Here is a 21,373-nt window from a genome sequence, read left to right on the forward strand (position 1 = left end):
TAACTAGTATTTATACCCAGTTTAATATTTGTTACATTTTTATCTCATCAATATATAACTGCTGAATGCTGAACATACTGTATGTGAACATCTGTATCATTCTAAGTCTCTATGGCAACTGTTCATTCTACATTTCTATGGTTACTCTTCCAGGTGTATCAGACCACTCATATGCAATGAAACAGCAGATCCATGGACAGAATGATGGACTCAACCTGCAGCTGCAAGGAAGGCTGCACCACTGCACCGTGTGCAGGAAGAGCTTCACCACACTTTCTGAACTCGAGGAACACCAGCAAACACACTTGCTTGGTGTTGATCAAAGGCAGAGAACTGGCAAAAGGCCACATCAATGTGTCTACTGTGGAAAAGCATGGACAAGACCGTCAGATCTGAAACGCCACATATTTTCACACACTGGAGAAAAGCCTCATCAATGTGCCCAGTGTGGAAAAGCTTTTGCACTTATGCGCACTCTTACAAGGCATATTTGGACTCACACTGGAGAGAAACCACATAAATGTGCCGAATGTGGAAAAGTGTTTACACAGCTCTCAACTCTTAAAAACCACATGCTTACACATACTGGAGAGAAGCCACAAGAGAAACATCAGCAAACAAACTGTCCTGGTGTTGATAAAAGGCAGAGAAGTGTTAAAAGGGCACATAAATGTGTCTATTGTGGAAAAGCATTTAGATGTCCCACAGATCTGAAATCCCACATACGTTCACACACTGGAGAAAAGCCTCATCAATGTGCCCAGTGTGGAAAAGCTTTTGGACAAAAGGCCACTCTTAAAAGCCATAGTTTGACTCACACTGAAGAGAAACCACATCAATGTGCCCAATGTGGAAAAGTGTTTAGACTCCCCTCAACTCTTAAAAAACACATGCAAACACATACTGGAGAGAAGCCACATAGATGTGTCTTATGTGGAAAATCTTTCTCATTAAGTTTCTCTCTTAAGAAACATATTTTGATTCACAATAGAGAAAAGCCTCATAAATGTTCTCAGTGTGGAAAAGCTTTTAGACAGCTCTCAACTCTTCGACGCCACATATTCATACACACTGGAGAGAAGCCTCATGAATGCACCCAGTGTGGAAAAGCTTTTTCAGTGCGTTCAAGTCTTACAACCCACATGCGAGAACACACTGGAGATAAAACTCATCAATGTACCCAATGTGGAAAAGCTTTTACCACCAACTACGCTCTTAAGAAGCACATGCGCATACATACTGGAGAGAAGCCTTACGTATGTGCGAAGTGTGGAAAAGCTTTTTCACAAAGTTCAACTCTTAAAAAGCACATGGTAGTACACTCTGAAGATAAAACTCATCAATGTATCCAGTGTGAAAAAGCTTTTACCGCCAGCTCATATCTTAAAAGCCACATGCGCATACATACTGGAGAGAAGCCTTATAAATGTGCGAAGTGTGGAAAAGCTTTTTCACAAAGTTCAAGTCTTAAAAACCACAAGCTAATACACACTGGAGATAAAACTAATCAATGTACCCAGTGTGGAGAAACTTTTACCACCAACCAGAGTCTCAAAAAGCACATGCTAATACATACTGGAGATAAAACTCGTCAATGTACCCAATGTGGTAAAGCTTGTGCCACCAACTATAGACTCAAAAAGCACATGCTAGTACACACTACAGTGACATATCAACAACTTCCAACTAGCCTCATTAACACAGTGAATGGCACGCTGTTTTTGGAAGCTTTGTCCCAGAGTGCCAGGAATGTAGATCATTGTTGACGATTTTTGTACAGCTACAGTATATTCTATGTTAGAGCTATGAACTCATACGATAGCTCATTTGAAAGGTGAGACTTTAAGGTTTTAGTGGGTACAACCCGTTTATTTCTTTGTGGTTATGTTCTTGAGAAATACTAAGCTAAACAGTGGCTAGTGTTTATCAAAATCGCTCTTTGTTTTCTAGAAATGGAGATATCACGTTTTCATGGAATATGCCTGTATGCATGGGAACTAAAAAAGCAATATTGCGTATTTTGCACTTGGTGTGTTAATTATAACAATTGAGTAGAACTGAAACCTGACTGAATAAAAACAGCACTCACTGACACACTAACTTGTTTTTAGAGTGCACTCTACTGTTATCAGAGTTTTTCCTCTTATTCTTCTGACGGATTTTGTGCGTCTAATTCAGCTTCAACCGTTTAACATAGAAACTTCATTCAATCTGCGCTGCGTAGGTCTTACTTATGTGACTTTTTGAACTATGAATTAAGAACTATTCAAAATGTCCCCATAGACTTAACATTGCGACATCACATGACATCACATGACATGCTATGACTAGCACTGCGCAGCCTCTAAAGGCGATTTTTCACCGAAAATGAACCTGGTGTTGAACTGGTGCCGTTCAGAATTCTTTGAACCGTGGTGCTATCTAGTGAACCAGCCCGCATTTACACCAGTTCTGAACAGAACCAAGGATGTGTCATCATCAGTGGGTGGTGCATGCAAAATCAAAAGTTAATGAGATGCATAAACGGGAGAATTATATGACCAGTTGTCCCATAAAAACGGCAGAAACTAGCTGTATAAAATGCTAGTCAACGTCTGCAGTGTAATGCTAGTTGAATTGTTTTGTTTACTCATGGCAACAGTTGATATGGATGGAAAACGCATGCTTTTAGCCTTCTTCCCTCTGAAAGACACAATGACACGCCCACTCCGGTTCGCAGGAAAAAAGCAACTATTTTTTGGTTCAACTTCCGAACCAAGGTGCCACGTTCCGAACCGGCTTTTGTTTGGTGAAAACGCGACGAACGGTTCAAATGTTGGTTCGCGAACGGGAACGGAGCACAGAAATATATCACTAAATTTACAAACAAACTAGACCAGGACAGAAAATGTAAAGAGAAGGAAAAGAATGCCAGTGCAAAGATGTCTTCGTACAGTGCGCTGTGTCAGAAAACAAGTATACATAGTATATTGTAAATATATTGTAAACAAGTACAATTTTTTTGGCAGAAATTGCTTGTAGCGAGGTTAAATGACAAGATTTTTTTTGTCTTCAAATTTTTATCATCATATTTGTCATTGTTTCAGACATTGTTTGAGAGGAGCCCAAATATGCAGAATAATTTGTGATTTTTTTTGCCTTTTTCTTTAAATGTAATGATAATTTATCCCATTTTTTGAGCACAGTGTCAAACCACACTTGGAAAATAGTGAGTTTTAAAGGATATACAGACCCCCTTTGCCTTCAAATGTGTATCCTCTATTTTCACCTTCGTGCATTAACATGAAAATCTTGATAGAATTTTTTTCATAAGTAGTGTATTCTTAGCTTTTAATGATAGTAGAGGAGTTATGCTAGTACTGTGTCTTGTGTATTTACGCAGGAATTGGATGTTGAAATTCCACTTTGCCTTCAAATGTGTATCCTCTATTTTCACCTTTTCATGACATCATTTAGACGGAGCTTAATTTACAGTATAGGCCTACAAGGACCTAAACCATGCTAGATTTGGATGTATTATTATTATTTTTGCTTAAATTGTTTGAACAGGGATATAAATAGACATTCAACTTTGTCTTCAAAATTTTAACCCCTCATTTTGACATTTTTATGACATTATCATTCAGGCTCCAATGTAGTGCCAATTTACGTTGAAACTAAGCTAATTTGGATCTTGCTTTCAACTCGTTCAATACATTACATGCAATTGGCTGAGGTGCAGTGGCTGCGTGACTACAGAGTGAGCGAGAGATGCAAGAGAACAGGACTAGATATTGTAAAGTACTGGTTTTGCCACCATGGTTAAACTTTTTGCTCACATGTATAATAACAACATTACACTTCAAGGGCCACTACAAAATATCTCAGGGGCCGGATCCAGACCGCGGGTCGCCAATTAAAGAGCCCAGGGGTGCGTTTCCCGAAAGCATCGTAAGCCTACGATGATCGTAAAGTCCCTCTTACGACCGTCTTAAGACTTGCCGACTGTTTCCCGAAACCATCGTAGCTTAAGAGCATCGTGAAAACACTCGTAGATCTACGAGTGATCCAGAGTTCTCGTTACTGCCTAAGAGCGTCGTAACGCTATGCCTCAGTGGAGTCACCAGCAGGATATGCAGGGGGATTACAACTAAGAATATAATGATCCAACTTACGTTACCATTCTTTATTGTAAATTTACTTGTGATGATTCAGATTTTAGCGTGCAAAATAGCATTCATTCAATGGACATAATGTTATTAAAACCGGACAAGAATAGCCTACAAGTTATGAAAGGAGACGTTGCCAGAAAAGTGTGCCATTATCTTTTAGTGTAGCCTTTTATTTTTTATTAGGCTTATGAGGTAAATACAGAGAAAGGAATATGTGACTATAGTCTGTTCTGCGTTAAAATCTAAGCCTACACATTTCCTCATTTTCTTATCAACCTCTTTATTCAAACGTCTGCCTAAGTGACACCGCGAAACATTATTGCACAGGCAGCACACCGTGCTCTCACAAGTAGGTTAGCAAAGAACTAGCATAAACGATGTAGGAGTAAGCTAGCCGAAGCCTTATATACATATCTTCCAGCAAACATAAAAACGGGGCAACAATCTAATGTTAAATAATACAAAAGTAGGCCTATGTATGCGTGTGGTAGGCTAATTGGAATGCTTAGGCCTACATGCAGATGTCAAAGATTTTCTATTTTCGTATTGATGTTAATTAATGTATAGATCCGAAGTTCAGACGGTGGCTTAGCTATGACGTGCAGTCACCTGACATCACCATCAAATTAGGGGATATTTCAGAACTTTTATCGTGGACAGCTCCCTTAAGAGCATCGTAAGAGCAGTGCACGCGCGTTCACGCTACGAGCATGTTCGGGAAACAGTCGGCAAATCCTAACGATCGATCTTAAGATGAATCGTAGAAAACCCTCGTAAGAGTGTCTATCCATCGTTATCGGGAAACGCACCCCTGGCCTATACTGTAAATTAAGCTCTGCCTAAATGATGATGTCATTAAAATGGAAAATGGAGGGTACACATTTGACCAAGTGGAGTGTTTATTTCTACCCCTTTTCTATCAAGTAAACAAATCAATTTCAACATCCAAATCCAGCGAGAATACACAAGACACAGTACTAGCTTCTTAATTCTTAATTAGGCAAAATCTCATTGGTTTGACGTGTAGTCATATGTTCATCAGAGTCAAATAAATCCACTTATTGGCTCTGTGTAGAAAGACACAAATATCGCACAACATGTCACTTAACAATATGTAAAAGGTAACCAGGTAATGTAACATCACCAAGGAATGATTTGTTGTTCAAGGTCTGTCAGAAAAGTTTGTACATTGACAGCTGGACTATTCAAATCCTTCCCCTTGAGTTGGGAAAGGAGGTGAACGATTTTTGTCTCAGCACATGCAATGTTTTAAACCCCCCTGCAGGCAGCCTAGAATAGCCATGGTAGTGGAAGTAGACTGATACAGGTAAAACATCCTCCAAAACAATTGAATTTGCTGAAAAACCATGCATTTCCTGGAGAGACAGACGCACTCCTCCTTGAGGAAAACAGGAAGCCCCACCATCGCTACTGCTGCTGTGATGTCTGCACCTGCACATACATGGAGATAAAGAATAGCAATGTTGGACACAATTTCCCATTATAACTTAATTTAGTCCTAATTATGCATCACAAAGTCACCGTGAGGGTGTCCAGCCTGAGCTGCCGAGCGAAATTCTAATTTTCCGGAAGTTCAGGCAGGGTTCACCCAGCCTAGTCAACACAGTGTCTCACAGAAACTATTTTACAGTATTTTGAAAATACAAAAATACACAACACTGAAGTATTTTGTATTTGCCAGTGGGATGTATGCTATGTATGGTGCCTTCATGTGCTATGGTAATTATGGTAAATACCAAAAGCCGAGGTCAAAAATGCACATGAACACCATCTCGTGGTATTTTCCACTGGGTAACTCGTAGAATATTTTGATGGACGAGTTGCCGAGATGAGATAACCTTTGACATTTTCAACATGGCGGAGAGCAACGGAAGAATTATTGTGAATGATGGTATTGTTTACTACTAAACATTTTTTGCTACTGTTAGCTATATTTTTTGTAGCCTATACAATGTTGTGTCATTGACAATTGTAATATAATGTTTTGACACTCAGTGTACATTTTTAAAAAGCTGTTATGGTTTGGTATTACCTAGTACGGCAACAAACTTGAACACAACACACTGGTAACTTCACAAATGGAAAATATCATCTTTTCCATAGCACATGAATGCAGCAGTAGTTCCAGACTCCTAAATAGGTGTGTATATTAGGCCTATGTCAAACATAAACTTTGCTCTGAAAAAGCAATAACAGAAGATAAATATAATTGTTAAATATATTGTGTATTTTATTGTCATTGTGTGTGATGCCAATGGCAGTCTCTCAGACACAGGGATATTCAAATACCACACCCAGTCCAGTTGGTGGCGGTAATGCACCATTAAAGTTAGTCGCCAACCACCATGAAACAGAAAGGAGAAATAGTTGAATAAGAAGAAGCCGTGTTGGACTTTACGCATGCAGCCCAAAACCGGTAGAACTAGAACGTTCGTGGCAACCTTTTATATTGGTTCAAGATATTTTGTTGTTTCAAACACGCGTCCATGTCAACTCAGACACTAAAAACAATTCATCAGACCAAAGTTTACACAGCTGGGGACTTGCCCAAAGAAGGTAAGTAAGTGTGTTGTCAAAAACAATATCCGAGAGCTAGTCAGCCAAACTCGTTCGAGATCAGCAGTTTCTCCCGAAAGTTTTGGGTTAAGGCGATTGGTAGGATATGAGCTTGTGACAATGCCCCCAAAATGTTGAGAGATGCCCCTACCGGACGTTGAACTATATACCCCGCAGACAGCAAGAGTCCTGTGACCCACTGCACTGACTGTCGGGCCATCGGCATCGGGGGGCAGACCTGGCGGTGCTATCAAAACTAAACAAAACTAAACTTGTTCTGAGGTAGATAGATACAGTCATGGTTGAAATTGTTGGCACCCATGCTAAAGTTGACTAAAAAGGGGAATAGGCTATCAAATCATCTTTTGGAAATTGATTTTAATGGCTTAAGTAATAAAATTAGGAAAAATCCAACCTTTAAGGACACTAATTTTCTTTGTGAATGAATTATGTAACATAAATAAATAAATGTTCTTCCCAAAATACTGAGGTAAAAAATATTGGCACCCCTATAACCCTATGGGAATTTAACACATAGGGTTAACATAGGGGCAGGCAGTTTTTTTTTATTTTTAAAGGCCACGTATTTCATGGATCCAGGATACTATGCATCCTGATAAAGTTCCCTTGGTCTTTAGAACTAAAATGTACCCACATCATCATCACACCCTTCACCATACCTAGAGGTAGGCATGGTGTTTTGTTCAGTTTTCTTCAGTTAGCCTATTAGCCTGTTTGATGCTCATTGAACTCAATGCAAATCCGGACGTATACCTTTTTAATTTTCTTTATTTTGTTTCTCTCACTACAGGTCATTGAAAACTGGACGGGATCATCTGTGTTCTGCTAGCAACATGGACCTCGGACTTCCAGTTAGTTCTGGCTGTGCTGAGACACATCAGGTGGACCTGAGAGCGATGGTGAAAGAAGAAGATATAAAAGAGGAGGAATATGGTCACATGATTTCATGTCCAGATGAGGGAGAAAAGCCCTTTGCAGAGCTTCACTGTAAATCTGAAACAGACAACCCAGAGTCCAACTTTACTTACAATGAAACACAACAGACAGCAGCGGAAATTGAAGTTAAGATTGAAGTAGAAGAAGAAGAAGAAGAAGAAGTGATTAAGGAGGAGGAGGAGGAAGAAGACGAGGAGGAAGAAGAAGAGGAGAAGGAGGAAGAGGAGTTGGAGGAAGAGGAAGAAGAGGAGGAGGAAGAGGAAGAAGAGGAGGAGGAGCATGACGAGCCCGGCTGTCTGCTGGAAAGTAAGTCCTCTCACACAGAGTTAATCAGACCAACGTGTTGGACCACATTTGTGACTCTAGAGGGCGCTGTTGCACTGAGGTCAGTGGCAGCACTGTGTAGGCCCATTACATTGGCCCTTTTCAGACTGAGAAACGATACATTAGCATTACAGAAATAGCGGGTTCAGGGGGATTTCGCTGTGTGAAAAGTATACGTGTTTTGGTCCCGGGTTGCCTGAAGCGGAGTTCAGAGGCGAGTTTCGGGAGGTGTTCCCTAGCAGCACGTCACATGCAATTTGGGAGTGAACAACGACGTTAGCCATGCCTCGGACCTCGGAGATAAACTGATAAACACAACTGTCATGCTAGTGCTACATGGTTTAATTTCCAAATGATGGCGGGCCACTTGTTATGTTATTTGAATGCCAAAGTAGGTCCTTTTGTCTGTCGAAGTCATATTTTAGTGTGCTGAGTCCTGAACGACTGCTGCCTTTTCAGTTAGCTCGTTGGCTAGACGTTCTAGAAAGACGTGCTGAGGCGGTTTTGGTAACATAGCAACAATAAACAAACACTTGACCGAAACCCTGAGAAAAGGAGGGTCAGGGTAGCCTGGGTTTTCCCATGCTGCCTTGCGCAGTGATTTCAATCCCGCTGCTAAGCCAGTCTGGAAACTAACGCCCAAATGTTCGCCTGATGTTGGCGAACCAATCACAGAACATCCGAGAAGTTTCCGTTGCCCTCTTGCGTCTACATTCGACGCCAAAGGATTTACGGCAGCCCTTAGCGTTGCATACGAACGAGTTGGGTGAGCTATGCGCATTTGATAGACATCCGTGGCGCCCAATGAACGGATCTGGGCATTTTTTCAAATACGAGAAAATGAACGTCTGGTTGCCAGACCACGTCTCAATTGAGAAGTGGGAGGCGTTAGCCAGGCTAGGGTCAGGGCGCTCTCTGCGTTAAAAACGTGATTGGTGGACACTGCACCTAAAGTTGTCCTCATCTCTTGTGTGTTTCCTGTATTTTAACCTCCTGCCTTGCCAAATACATCATCAGGCACACACCCCTAATAGCGGGGTTGACCTGTTCCTTTGACACTGAGCCCGGCTCGGCAATAATACTACCCCTCGAGACGGGTTAAATTGCCGAGGCTGGTTGACTCCCCTCCCTGTGTCGGTCAGTGTGAAAGGAACAGCCTTAATGTTAAATTTGGCCAATTTAGCGATATATTCGATCAGTGTGAAAGGGGCTATACAGACTGTTCACATGCATAAGATACAAAATGAATGATCATACAGTCATCAAAGCGGCGCGTTTAGATAAGAGACATATTCGTTTAGCTTTAGAGTAGTCTGCTCATGTAGCCGTTTAAAAAGCAGCAAAACAAAAAAATCTTCCATATATCATACCAAATACCACAAACTTGAAAATAACGTTAAAGGAGGATACCTTCCCCCCCCATGCCAAACCGTATTTACGATTTTAAGGCGAGACACGGCAGGTGAAAATACTGTTTTTGTGACCTCCGGTCAATTTCGAGATTTTGAGCTAGTTTGCTACTTTAGCATGTATTCTACCACCCTACTACAACAACAAAGTCCGATTTGCACATTTAAGTGTTTATTTCACAAACTTTTGTCTACTCGCGCCTATATATTTCTACTAATTTTACCAAAAGTTCCCATTCTAAAGTGTCATGTACTACCGTGATCGTGATCCAAATCATATCGTGTTTGATACCGTTGGAAAGCCCTATTTCTCCTACAAGACGCTATGCTATCCAAATATGGGCATTTCCTTTGTATTAGCAACCAATCGCGAAAGTTCAAAGACGAGTCTAAGCTGAGAACGCATTTCATTGGCTGTGTTTCAAGGCTGTTTTCTCAAAACGAGTTTTCCCCCACACGCCATGCAAAGGATCTCCACTTCTGCAGCACCTACATACACCAAACTTTCCAGTCTTATTCCTAACTATATTTGGAAGATATTTACAGAGGGATTTGTTGATATAGCATTCTTGGCATGATTTACATGACTTTTTATGCCTAAAAATAGGGCGAAAATCCACTTTTTAAGCCAATTGGCAGTATTTTCTGATTTACTGGAAAACAAAAGAAGATATTCATAATCGATCCGTGTATGCTTCGTTCATTTGATATTCAATTAAGAACCAAAAATAAAAAAAATCAAAAAAATGACTTGTTATTTCATTATTTGTTTATGAATGTGATACGAAGAAGAAAATAACGCTTTGTTTTTCAGACTTTTTATTTCGTGGTCAGGTCAAAAGTAGAACATTTAAAAAACGGACTCAGGGCTAACTGATTTTGATATTTATTTTTTTACCGATTGCTGTGACCTGGAAGTCAATTCAACGTCACTTTCTTGGTCTTTCAGTGCTCAGTGTTGCCAATTTAATTATTTGTTGCTAGCTTTAGCGACTTTTGGCAATTTTAGCGTCTGGCAAACCAGAATCTGCGCGACTTTGCGCAACTCAGTGGCATTGTTGAATCGTCAGAAAATCATCTCCCTTCTTGTGCCTGTTTTCTTGAACATAGCATTCGCCCAAATCGTTGCTCCTAGAAGTGGCCTAATGATTAGTCTGTAGTAGCCTACGCTATCAGGCTATGTTATTGCATGGAAGTATAGGCTACAGTGGGTTGACACACTGACGGTTTGACGCCGAAGAGTTCAGATGCAAAAGCCTCTAAATCCACTTTTTGTCAAAAATGAGATAATGATGGGGAGTGAATGCTCTTTACATATAGTGTAAGTTAATTCAATAATTTAGCTTCAAAACTCACTAAATACCATTCTCTTCCTGGTCTGAAATATTGATTTGTAGGCGAAACCCTATAGGAGCCTGATACAAAATGCTCATTTAAAAGAAAAGTGGTCAGACGGATTTAGAGGCTTTTGCATCTGAACCCTTCGTTTGTTTTTTAGGCATGGTGCTACAATAAAGAATAAAAAGATAACGAACTAGTGAGTGCGGTTCTTTTGCACATTGGAATTCCCTAGAAGTGGCCACTTAATTCACACACATTGAATTGTATTACAACTTAACGCCACGAGGTGGCAGTTTAAGTCCGCTGTAGCTAGTGCCCACATATAGGGCACTAGCTGTAGCATTGCCCCGGTGTTATGTTTGTACGGTATGTCTGCTTTTCCCCAACTACTGGTTTCTTTGCGCATGCTCGCGTTGCTCACAACAACTGCAGGAATTTTCTGTGCCATCACCATGGCCATCACTAGACTACAACCACTCGGACGAAAGACATAATGTGAAATATAGGCTATGGGCTATTTTAGCAAAAAGTGGACCACAACTTCATTCACAAGCAGAGCAAACAATTCAAATTAGAAAAACCTAGATTGTCAGCTGAGGGGACGTTTAAATAGCCTAGCCTAGGCTAACCATAGTCTTTAGGTTGTGTATAGCCTATGGTAAAGTTATATTCGGACTGGTCTGACAGAAGCAGCAGCTGGCAATTGGAAGTCAATAAATAATTTCCGGGGTCACAGCAATCGGAAAAAAATAAATATCAAAATCAATTTTGTCCCTAAGTCATTTTTTCAAATGTTCTACTTTTGATCTGACCACGAAATCGAAAGTCTGAAAAACGAAGCGTTAATTGCTTCTTCGTATCACAGTCATAAACACATAATGAAATAACAAGTCATTTTTGTATTTTTTGATTTTTGATTCTCAATTGAATATGTAAGGGATAATCAACGACGCGCCGTGCGTTTATAGGAAAATAATGCACGTTCGAAGTGGTAATAAGGACCCGACGCCGCAGGCGGAGGGGACTTTACACTTCGATAAGTGCATTATTTTCCTATAAACGCACAGGGCGCGGAGTTGATTATCCCGCTTATACCACTGCTACTATCATTTTCGTTTATTTTGCCGCCGTCTTAGATACAACATTGCTGTTTTTACCGTTACATTCACATTGGCGAATTAATATTCAAGTGTAATAAGCCCAAAAGAAGGGAACTACTTCATAGCCGTGCGGTATATAGAAAAATAATGCACGTTCCAAATAGCGCATCACAATAGGAAATTTGACCAAGCAGTGGTATAACAAATGAACGAAGCATACACGGACCATAATCCCCTCTGTAAATGTTTTTTTATTTGATATATTAACACAACAAAAAAATAATTTTCAACCTGGCTTTTTCCAATGGTCAGATCCTTCGCATCAAAATATATGCAAATTAGCGCATATTTAATGAGATATAGCCTAATTAGCATATTTAAACATTAAATTAAAGAAAACTTGCAATACATTTTATTCTCCTATTTATGTGAGTATTCAACTGGTAAAGTTTCATGAAGATATCTTTAAGTTTAAAATTCACCTGGGGTGTCTCGCCTTAATACTTTTTTTCCCCATTTAAAAACAAACTACAAATTACATACTAAATACAAAATAATTTTCCAAAACAAGTTTTGACTTTATTTTGTCTTGATTTTACCTCCTTGATATGAATTTAAAAATGAACGTGCAACAAGAAACCAGGCATTTGTGACCCATACATCAGAAGAGGAGAAAAAAAAATACTATTATACTTTGTCCTGTTACTGCTACAGTTAATCAATTAATCAAAATATATTATATTATTTAATCTCATCAAATTGTCTCCAAAATCTTGGTACTTCTTTTTTCACATTGAATGACCCATTTTCAAACAATCAGATTAGGTCACTTTTGAACAACTGGGCCCTGGTGTTGCAGTGCTAAATGTGTCTACTGCTGTCTTGTGAATGATGTGTCAAAACGAGTAATTATACCCAGTTTAATATTTGTTACATTTTTCCTCATCAATAACTGCTGAATGCTGAACATACTGTATGTGAACATCTGTATCATTCTAAGTCTCTATGGCAACTGTTCCAGAACATCTGCATCATTCTACATTTCTATGGTAACTCTTCCAGGTGTATCAGACCATGCAGTGCAACAGCAGATCCACGGACAGAATGATGAACTCAACCTGCAGCTGCAAGGAAGGCTGCACCACTGCACTGTGTGCAGGAAGAGCTTCACCACACTTTCTGAACTCGAGAAACACCAGCAAACACACTGTCTTGGTGTCAATCAAAGGCAGAGTACTGGCAAAAGACATCAATGTGTCTACTGTGGAAAAGCATGGAGAACACCGTCACATCTGAAACGCCACATACTTTCACACACTGGAGAAAAGCCTCATCAATGTAACCAGTGTGGAAAAGCTTTTTCACATACAAACTCTCTTAAAAGCCATAGTTTGACTCACACTGGAGAGAAACCACATAAATGTGCCCAATGTGGAAAAGGGTTTACACAGCTCTCAACTCTTCAAAGCCACAAGCTCACACACACTGGAGAAAAGCCTCATGAATGCACCCTGTGTGGAAAAGCTTTTTCAACGCGTTCAACTCTTAAAATCCACATGCTAATACACACTGGAGAAAAAACTCATCAGTGTACCCAGTGTGAAAAAGCTTTTACCACCAACTCGAGTCTCAAACAGCACATGCACGTACATACTGGAGAGAAGCCTTATGAATGTGAGAAGTGTGGGAAAGCTTTTGCACGAAGTTCATCTCTTAAAAACCACATGCGAATACACACTAGAGATAAAACTCATCAATGTACCCAGTGTGGAAAAGCTTTTACCACCAACTCGAGTCTCAAACAGCACATGCTAATACACACTGTAGTGAAACATCAACAAATCCCAGCTAGCCTAATGACAAAGAAATTTATATATTATTATGATTCACCTCACTTACGTGCATCAAAGTTATAATTCACAGTTTCACACGTGTGCTCAAAGTTGTTATTCACAGGAACATAGCGGTGCCTCACAGGAAAGCTATGCACCTGCAAAGATAAGAAACTGGGGATGAGCGAGAGGATGAATTTTGGGAGTTTTCGATCGAAGGTCATGCTGAAGTGTTTTGCTCTGCTTAAAAGAACCTCTTTGCGTTGGAGAGCTCAGAGACTGTTTGGGAGAGGGGAGAATTCCTCTCTGGGCACTCTCTCCTCTTGGCGCCAGGAGTCGTTGCTAAAAACTACTGACTACTTGTTGTCGTCTTGTGTCTTATAATATTGGGAAGATTTTCCTGACACCTAATTAACACAGTGAATGGAACGCTGTTTTTGGAAGCTTTGTCCCAGAGTGCCAGGAATGTTAATCTTTGTTGACGATTTTTGTACAGCTACAGTATATTCTATGTTATAGCTATGAACACATACGATAGCTCATTTGAAAGGTGAGACTTTAAGGTTTTAGTGGGTACAAACCGTTTATTTCTTTGTGCTTCTGTTCTTGAGAAATACTAAGCTTAACAGTGGCTAGTGTTCATCAAAATCGCTCTTTGTTTTCTATAAATGGAGATATCACGTTTTCATGGAATATGCCTGTATGCATGGGAACTAAAAAAGCAATATTGCGTTTTTGGCACTCTGTGTGTTAATTATAACAATTGAGTAGAACTGACACTTGACTCGATAAAAAGAGCACTCACTGACACACCAACTTGTTTTTATTGTATCCTACCTTTCAAATTGTTATACAATTGTTGGGAATTTTTTTTTAAAGTGTTTACCATGTTGAAAGTCGCTTTGGTTAAAAACGTGTCGGCCAAATGTAATGTAATTCAGTGTCCCCGTGACGAAAAGCTTTGTTCTCATTGCACTCTACTATTTTAATGTAAACAGTAGAAATGCAATGCGTAATTTGACGTTAAATTAAACTTATAACGGTTGGAACTAAAACTTATGGTGGATTTTATGATGTTTTTAAGAGAAAATAAAATAAGAATTAAAAAAAAAAACTGGTAATAACTTTAATCAAATAACTGTGACATGCCAGTGCAGAAGCAGTAACATTGTAAGAGTAGTAAGAATAAAAGTATGTGCAGGATGAATAGATGAATAGTAGAATATTAGCCTGGCTACCACTTCTCAAATGAGACGTGGTCTGGCAACCAAACGTTCATTTTCCAGACTGCCTTAGCAGCGTGAAAGAAATCACGTGCAAGGCAGCATGGGAACACCCATGCTAGTAGAATATGGCTATGTGCAAGTGTAATGTGCAAGTGTAAAATGTGTCTTTGTGCGACTTCACAGTGTTTTATGTCTGTAAGTGTTGAAACTATGTGTTTTAAGATTGCTGCTGCCTGTCTTGGCCAAGTCACCCTTGTAAAAGAGGTTTTTAATCTCAATGGGATTCTAACCTGGTTAAATAAAGGTTAAATAAATAAATAATAATAATAAAAAATTACAGTAGGTACATTTATAAATAAAGAGAACGTTATTGTATTGGTAGGAAAGGGTATAGTGCAATTGTTCGTGGGTGCAGAGCTGGAGGTAAGTATGTGGGCAGAGGCTTCCTCTGAGCCTGCTGGTTTGAGGGTGGCTAGACCTGTAACATTTGCAGCCTGACAATAGTTAAAGGTGCTTCTATTTTGTGGTCGCACATGGGGAAAGAAGTTTGCTGAAATGGCAGAGCACCCATCTGGTCTGGAGTATGCGCAGTCATAACATTTACAGTTGCTTATGGGCTGTGCATAGCCTATATTTAAATAATACCACCTTAAATTAAGTTGACCAGATGTCTGAGACCAAAACCGGGGACATAATCCCAAAGATGAGGGAAAAACGGGGACATTTTCAGTTTGACTATCAAACTGATTTAAATACATACAAGTTTTTTTTTGTTGTTGTTGTTTTTTCAAAAAACGGGGACAAAGGTTGTTTGTCTGTATTTTCCCGGGGACAGGCAACCAGAAACGGGGACTGCCCCCTGAAACCGGGGATATCTGGTCAGTGGTCACCCTACCTTAAATCTTCCACTGAGGTTGTACCCACTAACATTTCAGAAATAGTTTATCCACCTTTTGTTAGAGTTTATCCACCTCTGAAAAGAGTTCATTCACCAATGGCAACTTTCAACATTCAAAAATCACATTGCAATATCCACATTCACAATATGAGGGCCGTTCTACAGAAACACACACTTTTGGCATAGCAAAAATCTTTTTTTTTTTTTTTTTACATTCAAACTTAGACCACATTATAGTAGGCCTATTCTTGCTGCAAGAATACACAAAAAAAATCGTACATTTATTTAAAGTTTATCTTATTTGTATTAACATAATAAAATAGTATTTTCCTTCATCATTTAAATTAAAACTGAATGAGTAAATTCAGAGTTTTATTTTGAAGGATTTTCGCCGCTGTTGTCGTCCGTGTTTATTCATGGTTGTCGTCGCTGACTTCACATGCAGCTACGCAAGCAGGAACATTTTTGCACGAAATCCACCCCGTGAGAGAACATGCTCAGTTCGGTTCAAGACATTGGCAGTGATAAACGCTGTTCAATGTAGGCTACTGTAATTGGATACAAACACCAAATCAGCAGATTTAAGTTGACGGAGCAGCGAACTTGCCGGAGAAAGGTATGTTTTTCTCATTATTAGGCGGGACTCCCGCCGCGGGAGCTAGTTAGCCAAACATCCCAGATAATTTCGGGAGAAGCAAGGCCTACATGCATGAAAACTTTTACACACCTTTGTGCCGATGTTAGTCAAAGAGGCAAAGAAGCAGCACGTATCATTTGCCAAATAATCCTTCACGGAAAGTTGCTTTAGATGAATTAAACAAGCAAAAAAAGAAAAGCGACTACATGTGTTTCTTTATTTTCTTTTTATGCAGGGAATTGGAATGTTTTCTATTCGGCTATTTAAACATTTTTAAGGAATTACCTTACTATTTGTATTTATTTTGTTTCTCTGACTACAGGCCATTTTAAAACTGGCCGGAATCATCTTTGTTCAAAAATGGATCTCGGGCTTCCGTGTAGTTCTGGCTGTGCTGAAACGCGCCAGGTTGACCTGAGAGTTATCGTGAAAGAAGAAGATATAAAAGAGGAGGAATGTGATCACATGATTTCATGTCCAGATGAAGGAGAAAAACCCTTTACAGAGCTTCACTGTAAAACTGAAACAGACGTCACAGAGTCACCCAGGTCGACATACAACGAAATACTGGAGACAACAGTGAAGACTGAAGTGAAGAAAGAAGAAGAAGAAGAAGAAGAAGACGAAGAAGAGGAGCAGCAGCATCATGAACATCTGCTGGAAAGTAAGTCCTCTCACATAAGGTCCAATCAATCCAATCCACTTTATTTATATAGCACAATTTAAACAAACACAAGGTTTCCAAAGTGCTGTACACCACAAAATGAGGACAACAGTAGGATAAGAGATAAAACTACTACTAAAAAGTAAAAGAAATAAATTAAAAGAAGTAGCCTAGGATAAAAAGAACGTAGGATAAAACTATTCAATTAGCATAAACATAATAAAATAGAATAAAATCAAATAAGATAAAACAACAAAACAAATGAGATGAAAATAAGTAAAATCAAATAAGAATAAATAAATAAATACATAAAGTGCACTGCCCATAACACATTTACCTCACATCAACCATACTACCTGGTATCAAAAGCCACAAAGGTGCCTCTCATTCAGCGTTTATACGTCCTCCTTCGCGCCTAGGGCCTTGATCCTCACTGATCTACTTAAAGAAAGATAGAAGAAGGGATAAACTATCCCATTGTTGCCGCCCCATCATTCTTTATGTAGATCAGTGAGGATCGAGGCCCGAGGAGCGAGGGAGGATGTAAACGCTGAATGCACTTATCAAACTAAATAATCTGGTGTGTAGCAATGCATTTGTGTGACTGTAGAGGGCGCTGTTGCACTCAGGTCAGTGGCAGCACTGTCTTACGCTGCACTGAATCACTCACACGCACAACAAGGTAGGCTACTTACACAAGTAACAAAAGCTCATACACAGTCAACACAGAACCACATTGTAGATTATGTCAATTGCATCAATTGGGCTCAGTGTTTCCCACGGATTCATAGGCATTGTGTGGTGGTCGCCCGTGTCAAATCGGGGAACCCCAGAGTACAACTCCACCTCTTTAATTCAACTGTCTGGTACGGTTGAAGCCTCAAAATATTGTAAACAAAGTATAGTTGGCTAGCTTAGTACTGGTTGGACTGTTCAGTTTCCCCAAGGGTTGCCACCTAGGTGTGACAAAAAAAACATTGGATGGTGGACATTTTGGCAACCCAATCAACTCTTTTTCTTATAATCAGCGGAGCCCCTCATCTATCTGACCCATGTGAAAAATTGCCCTTCTGCAGTGAAATTGGATATAACTTCGGAGCTATATTAGTTTTGCTTAAAGTAGTTACTTTAAGTGGTTAATGTTAATGGATGTATTTACGAATACTGTTATTAATAGGTCTAATATTATTTGGCTCCTACAGTACTATAATGTTGATACTTTACAAATTTTACGCAGCATCATGTAGAAAGAACTTGACAGTCAGTGTCCAGGGAGAATCTTTTTTTCCCCTGGACAGACCATTAAAAAGAAGGACAATCAGACGAAACCTGGACAGGTGGCAACACTTAGTTTCCCCACGTTTGTTTAAGTTTCAAGGTAGGCTAATACTTTTCCTCCTTGGGACAGGCCCTTTTGAGTCTAGGAGTTGGAAAACATTGGTATTGAGATGCAAGAGTTTTAATCAAATCTCTCCAGCATGCCAATGATGCTAACCGGATTTATTAATAATTTAGCTAGTCTTCTATGCGTCATTGCTTTCACAATTCTGGATGCTTTATTTGGATTAAATGTGCATGTCGAGGGGCTGGTGTCCATTGAGCACGCACGAGAGGGAGAGCGAGAGAAAGCGGCAAGGCGAGGGGGTTTACTTTTATAGGCCTACTGTTTGGTAAAGTTGCAGGCAAAGTCTACAATGAAAACTTCCGAAGGATATGTATGCATTCACCTGAGCAGTGTCAGGTGCACCTTTGCGACATAGATTTTTTTTTCAGTCGGCAATTCAGTTTTTTTTCAGTAGGCAAAGCGGCCACGCTTCCAGGGATGATCTTGTTTAAATGGAGGCAGACAGTGTGAGTGTGAGTGACAGAGAGAAAGGACATGTAGTGAATACGATGAGTGTTTTTAATAGCGTCAAATTAATGACTAAACGCAATATGTGGGGGCACACCGCCACAAATTAGTCTATGTGTGGAAATCACTGGGGCTCATTCGATCTACGTAATAATCAGGTAATAATGTTCGCAGCGGCCATACTGTCGACATAGCCAAAGCATAGATAGGCGTATTTAATGCAGCTGTCAACTGACAGTGCCGGTTTTAGGCCATCACTGATTTTTACAAAATTGAATTCAACGGACGGTAAGGCATATATTGTATGATACACAGCTGTTGTAACAACAGCAAAGAGCCCTATATACTAACTGTTCGAAAATGGGAAGGGAAGCAGAGTAGACTGAAGAATTGAGCCAGTGCAGGATAGACTTGTGGCTAGATTGGATGTGTAGGATAAACGTTCAGACAACTCCTCACAGCCAAGTTTATTCCCGCCATTATTATATTAATATGGTAACAAATTGTCACCTTGTCTCGTTTTCTAGTCTTTATTAGACATCACACTCATACATTTCCGGTCGCACTTCCCCTGTCTAATGCCTTACGTATGCTGATGACACTGTGCTTTTCTTATCTGATTTTATTATACGGCTCTTCACAATGCAAGTAGAACGCCCCATTGACATGAATGGGATTTCCCAACGTTCTACCGGTCATTATTTCTTGATAGATGACCGCTCCGAAGAAATAATGACCGCTGCCAATGGCAACGGGTTCACTCCGCTAGTTGTTGCGGAAGCCACGAAACCGTAGCCAAGTCATTGCTAAAGACACATTGAGATGAGTTTCTTTTCTCGTTTTGGCAAGTAGCCGTATGCGTTCTATACATTATCCCTTACGTAATTCTGATATGATAAACTCCAAATTGTCGTATGATCTTCAACTCTTGCATAAGTGGCTGAATGGTAACCACTTAACCATTAATGTTAAAAAAAAACAAAACTGAATGCATGTATTTCCACTCACCCAGAAAGCATCTGTCCATCACCAGTCCTGTAATCTTCTCAAATCATTCTCTTGTTACAACTAAATCATACAAGTATTTGGGAGTGTTACTTGACACACACCTCACATACGGTGAACATGTATCCAAGTTAGCCAAAAAGTTAAATCAGAAACTATGGGGGTATTCACACCTGCCTTGTTTAGTTCGATTAAAACGAACTCAAGTTCGTTTCTTGCTTGGTTTGGACCTTTTTGACTGGTGTGAATACAATCACTCGAACTCTAGTGCGGACCAAACAAGCGGACCGAGACCCAGCTGAGGAGGTGGTCTCGGAGCGGTTCCTATCGAACCCTGGTGCGGTTCGTTTATGGTGTGAAAGCAGACCGACCTCGATCCGACCCAGTTACAGAAATCTACCTTTTTTGGATTTGACGAGCTCCCGTAGTTTTGGCGCATTATGGGAAATGTAGGATAGCTCCGTGACGCACAACAGCTGTAAGCAGCAGTGGGCTAACGCTTTTTTGCCAACAATAATTTGATTTTGCATCTCCTACCCGTTCCGTCTTCCGTAGGCCTGCTGTTAGCATGTTGGACACACATGAGAGCTCTTCTCAGCTGTTTTGTTTCACGTCTTCGTCGTTGCAAAATTACGAGCATGATATTGTTAAACTTGCATCAAACGTCTTGACGCTCAAGCACTTCTGCAAAGCTGTAACTGTAAACTATATTGCTAGGATAATAACGAGTACAGTACGCAAACATAGTATTTACGTGGGCCAACTTTGACTTTGGCTTCCTATTCTTCACCCCACCTACATGTTTACCAGCCAATGGTTGAACGACCTTAGCACATGTGCTTTTGTTTATAAATTCTGGTCCGGTTGCAATTAATCACGGTGTGAAAGCGAACCGCACTAAAAAAGAAAAAAAGAAAAAAAAAATTGGTCCGGACCAAATAAGTGAACTAACGGACCTTCCTGGTGTGAATACGCCCTATATGTATACAACAAGATCAGATCATACCTATCCCTTTCTGTCTCCAAAACGTATCTGCAAGCGATTGTATTCTCAACCATCTCATATTGCTTACCAATGGTCTCTCACCACAAAGGAAGTCACAGAACCCATCGCACGTTTATATTATTGAGCTCTTAAGATCCACTGTAATCTTCCTAAATGGACGCACCATTGCACTGCACTTTCTCAATCAAATGCTCTGTCTATTCAACATTTTATTTACAGTCATGCTATCTCTTTTTATTTTCAACTTCAACACAGCACCTCACAAACACTCATCTCTCTTTTACCAACACACAACGTGCCTCAAGTGCGTGTCACTAGGTCAGTTTCCACAGCCCTCCACCTAATGCCCTCATACAATAATGGCTTTGGGCAGAGATCCTTCATACACACCGTT

At 39.9% G+C, this 21,373-nt stretch overlaps 1 protein-coding gene across 1 annotated transcript in view; it reads left to right on the plus strand.

Annotated features, from left to right (window-relative positions):
• Positions 1 to 21,373, plus strand: part of LOC134076280 (zinc finger protein 160-like) — a 36,666-nt gene that overhangs the window by 13,795 nt on the left and 1,498 nt on the right. The window contains exons 3-6 of the mRNA XM_062531272.1: positions 154 to 1,751; positions 6,434 to 6,474; positions 6,579 to 6,728; positions 7,540 to 7,991. Coding sequence (XP_062387256.1) covers positions 154 to 1,751; positions 6,434 to 6,474; positions 6,579 to 6,728; positions 7,540 to 7,991 — 2,241 coding nt within the window. The remainder of the gene's footprint in view (positions 1 to 153; positions 1,752 to 6,433; positions 6,475 to 6,578; positions 6,729 to 7,539; positions 7,992 to 21,373) is intronic.

The sequence above is a fragment of the Sardina pilchardus genome, chromosome 1, assembly GCF_963854185.1.
Source record: "Sardina pilchardus chromosome 1, fSarPil1.1, whole genome shotgun sequence".
Taxonomy (NCBI): domain Eukaryota; kingdom Metazoa; phylum Chordata; class Actinopteri; order Clupeiformes; family Clupeidae; genus Sardina; species Sardina pilchardus.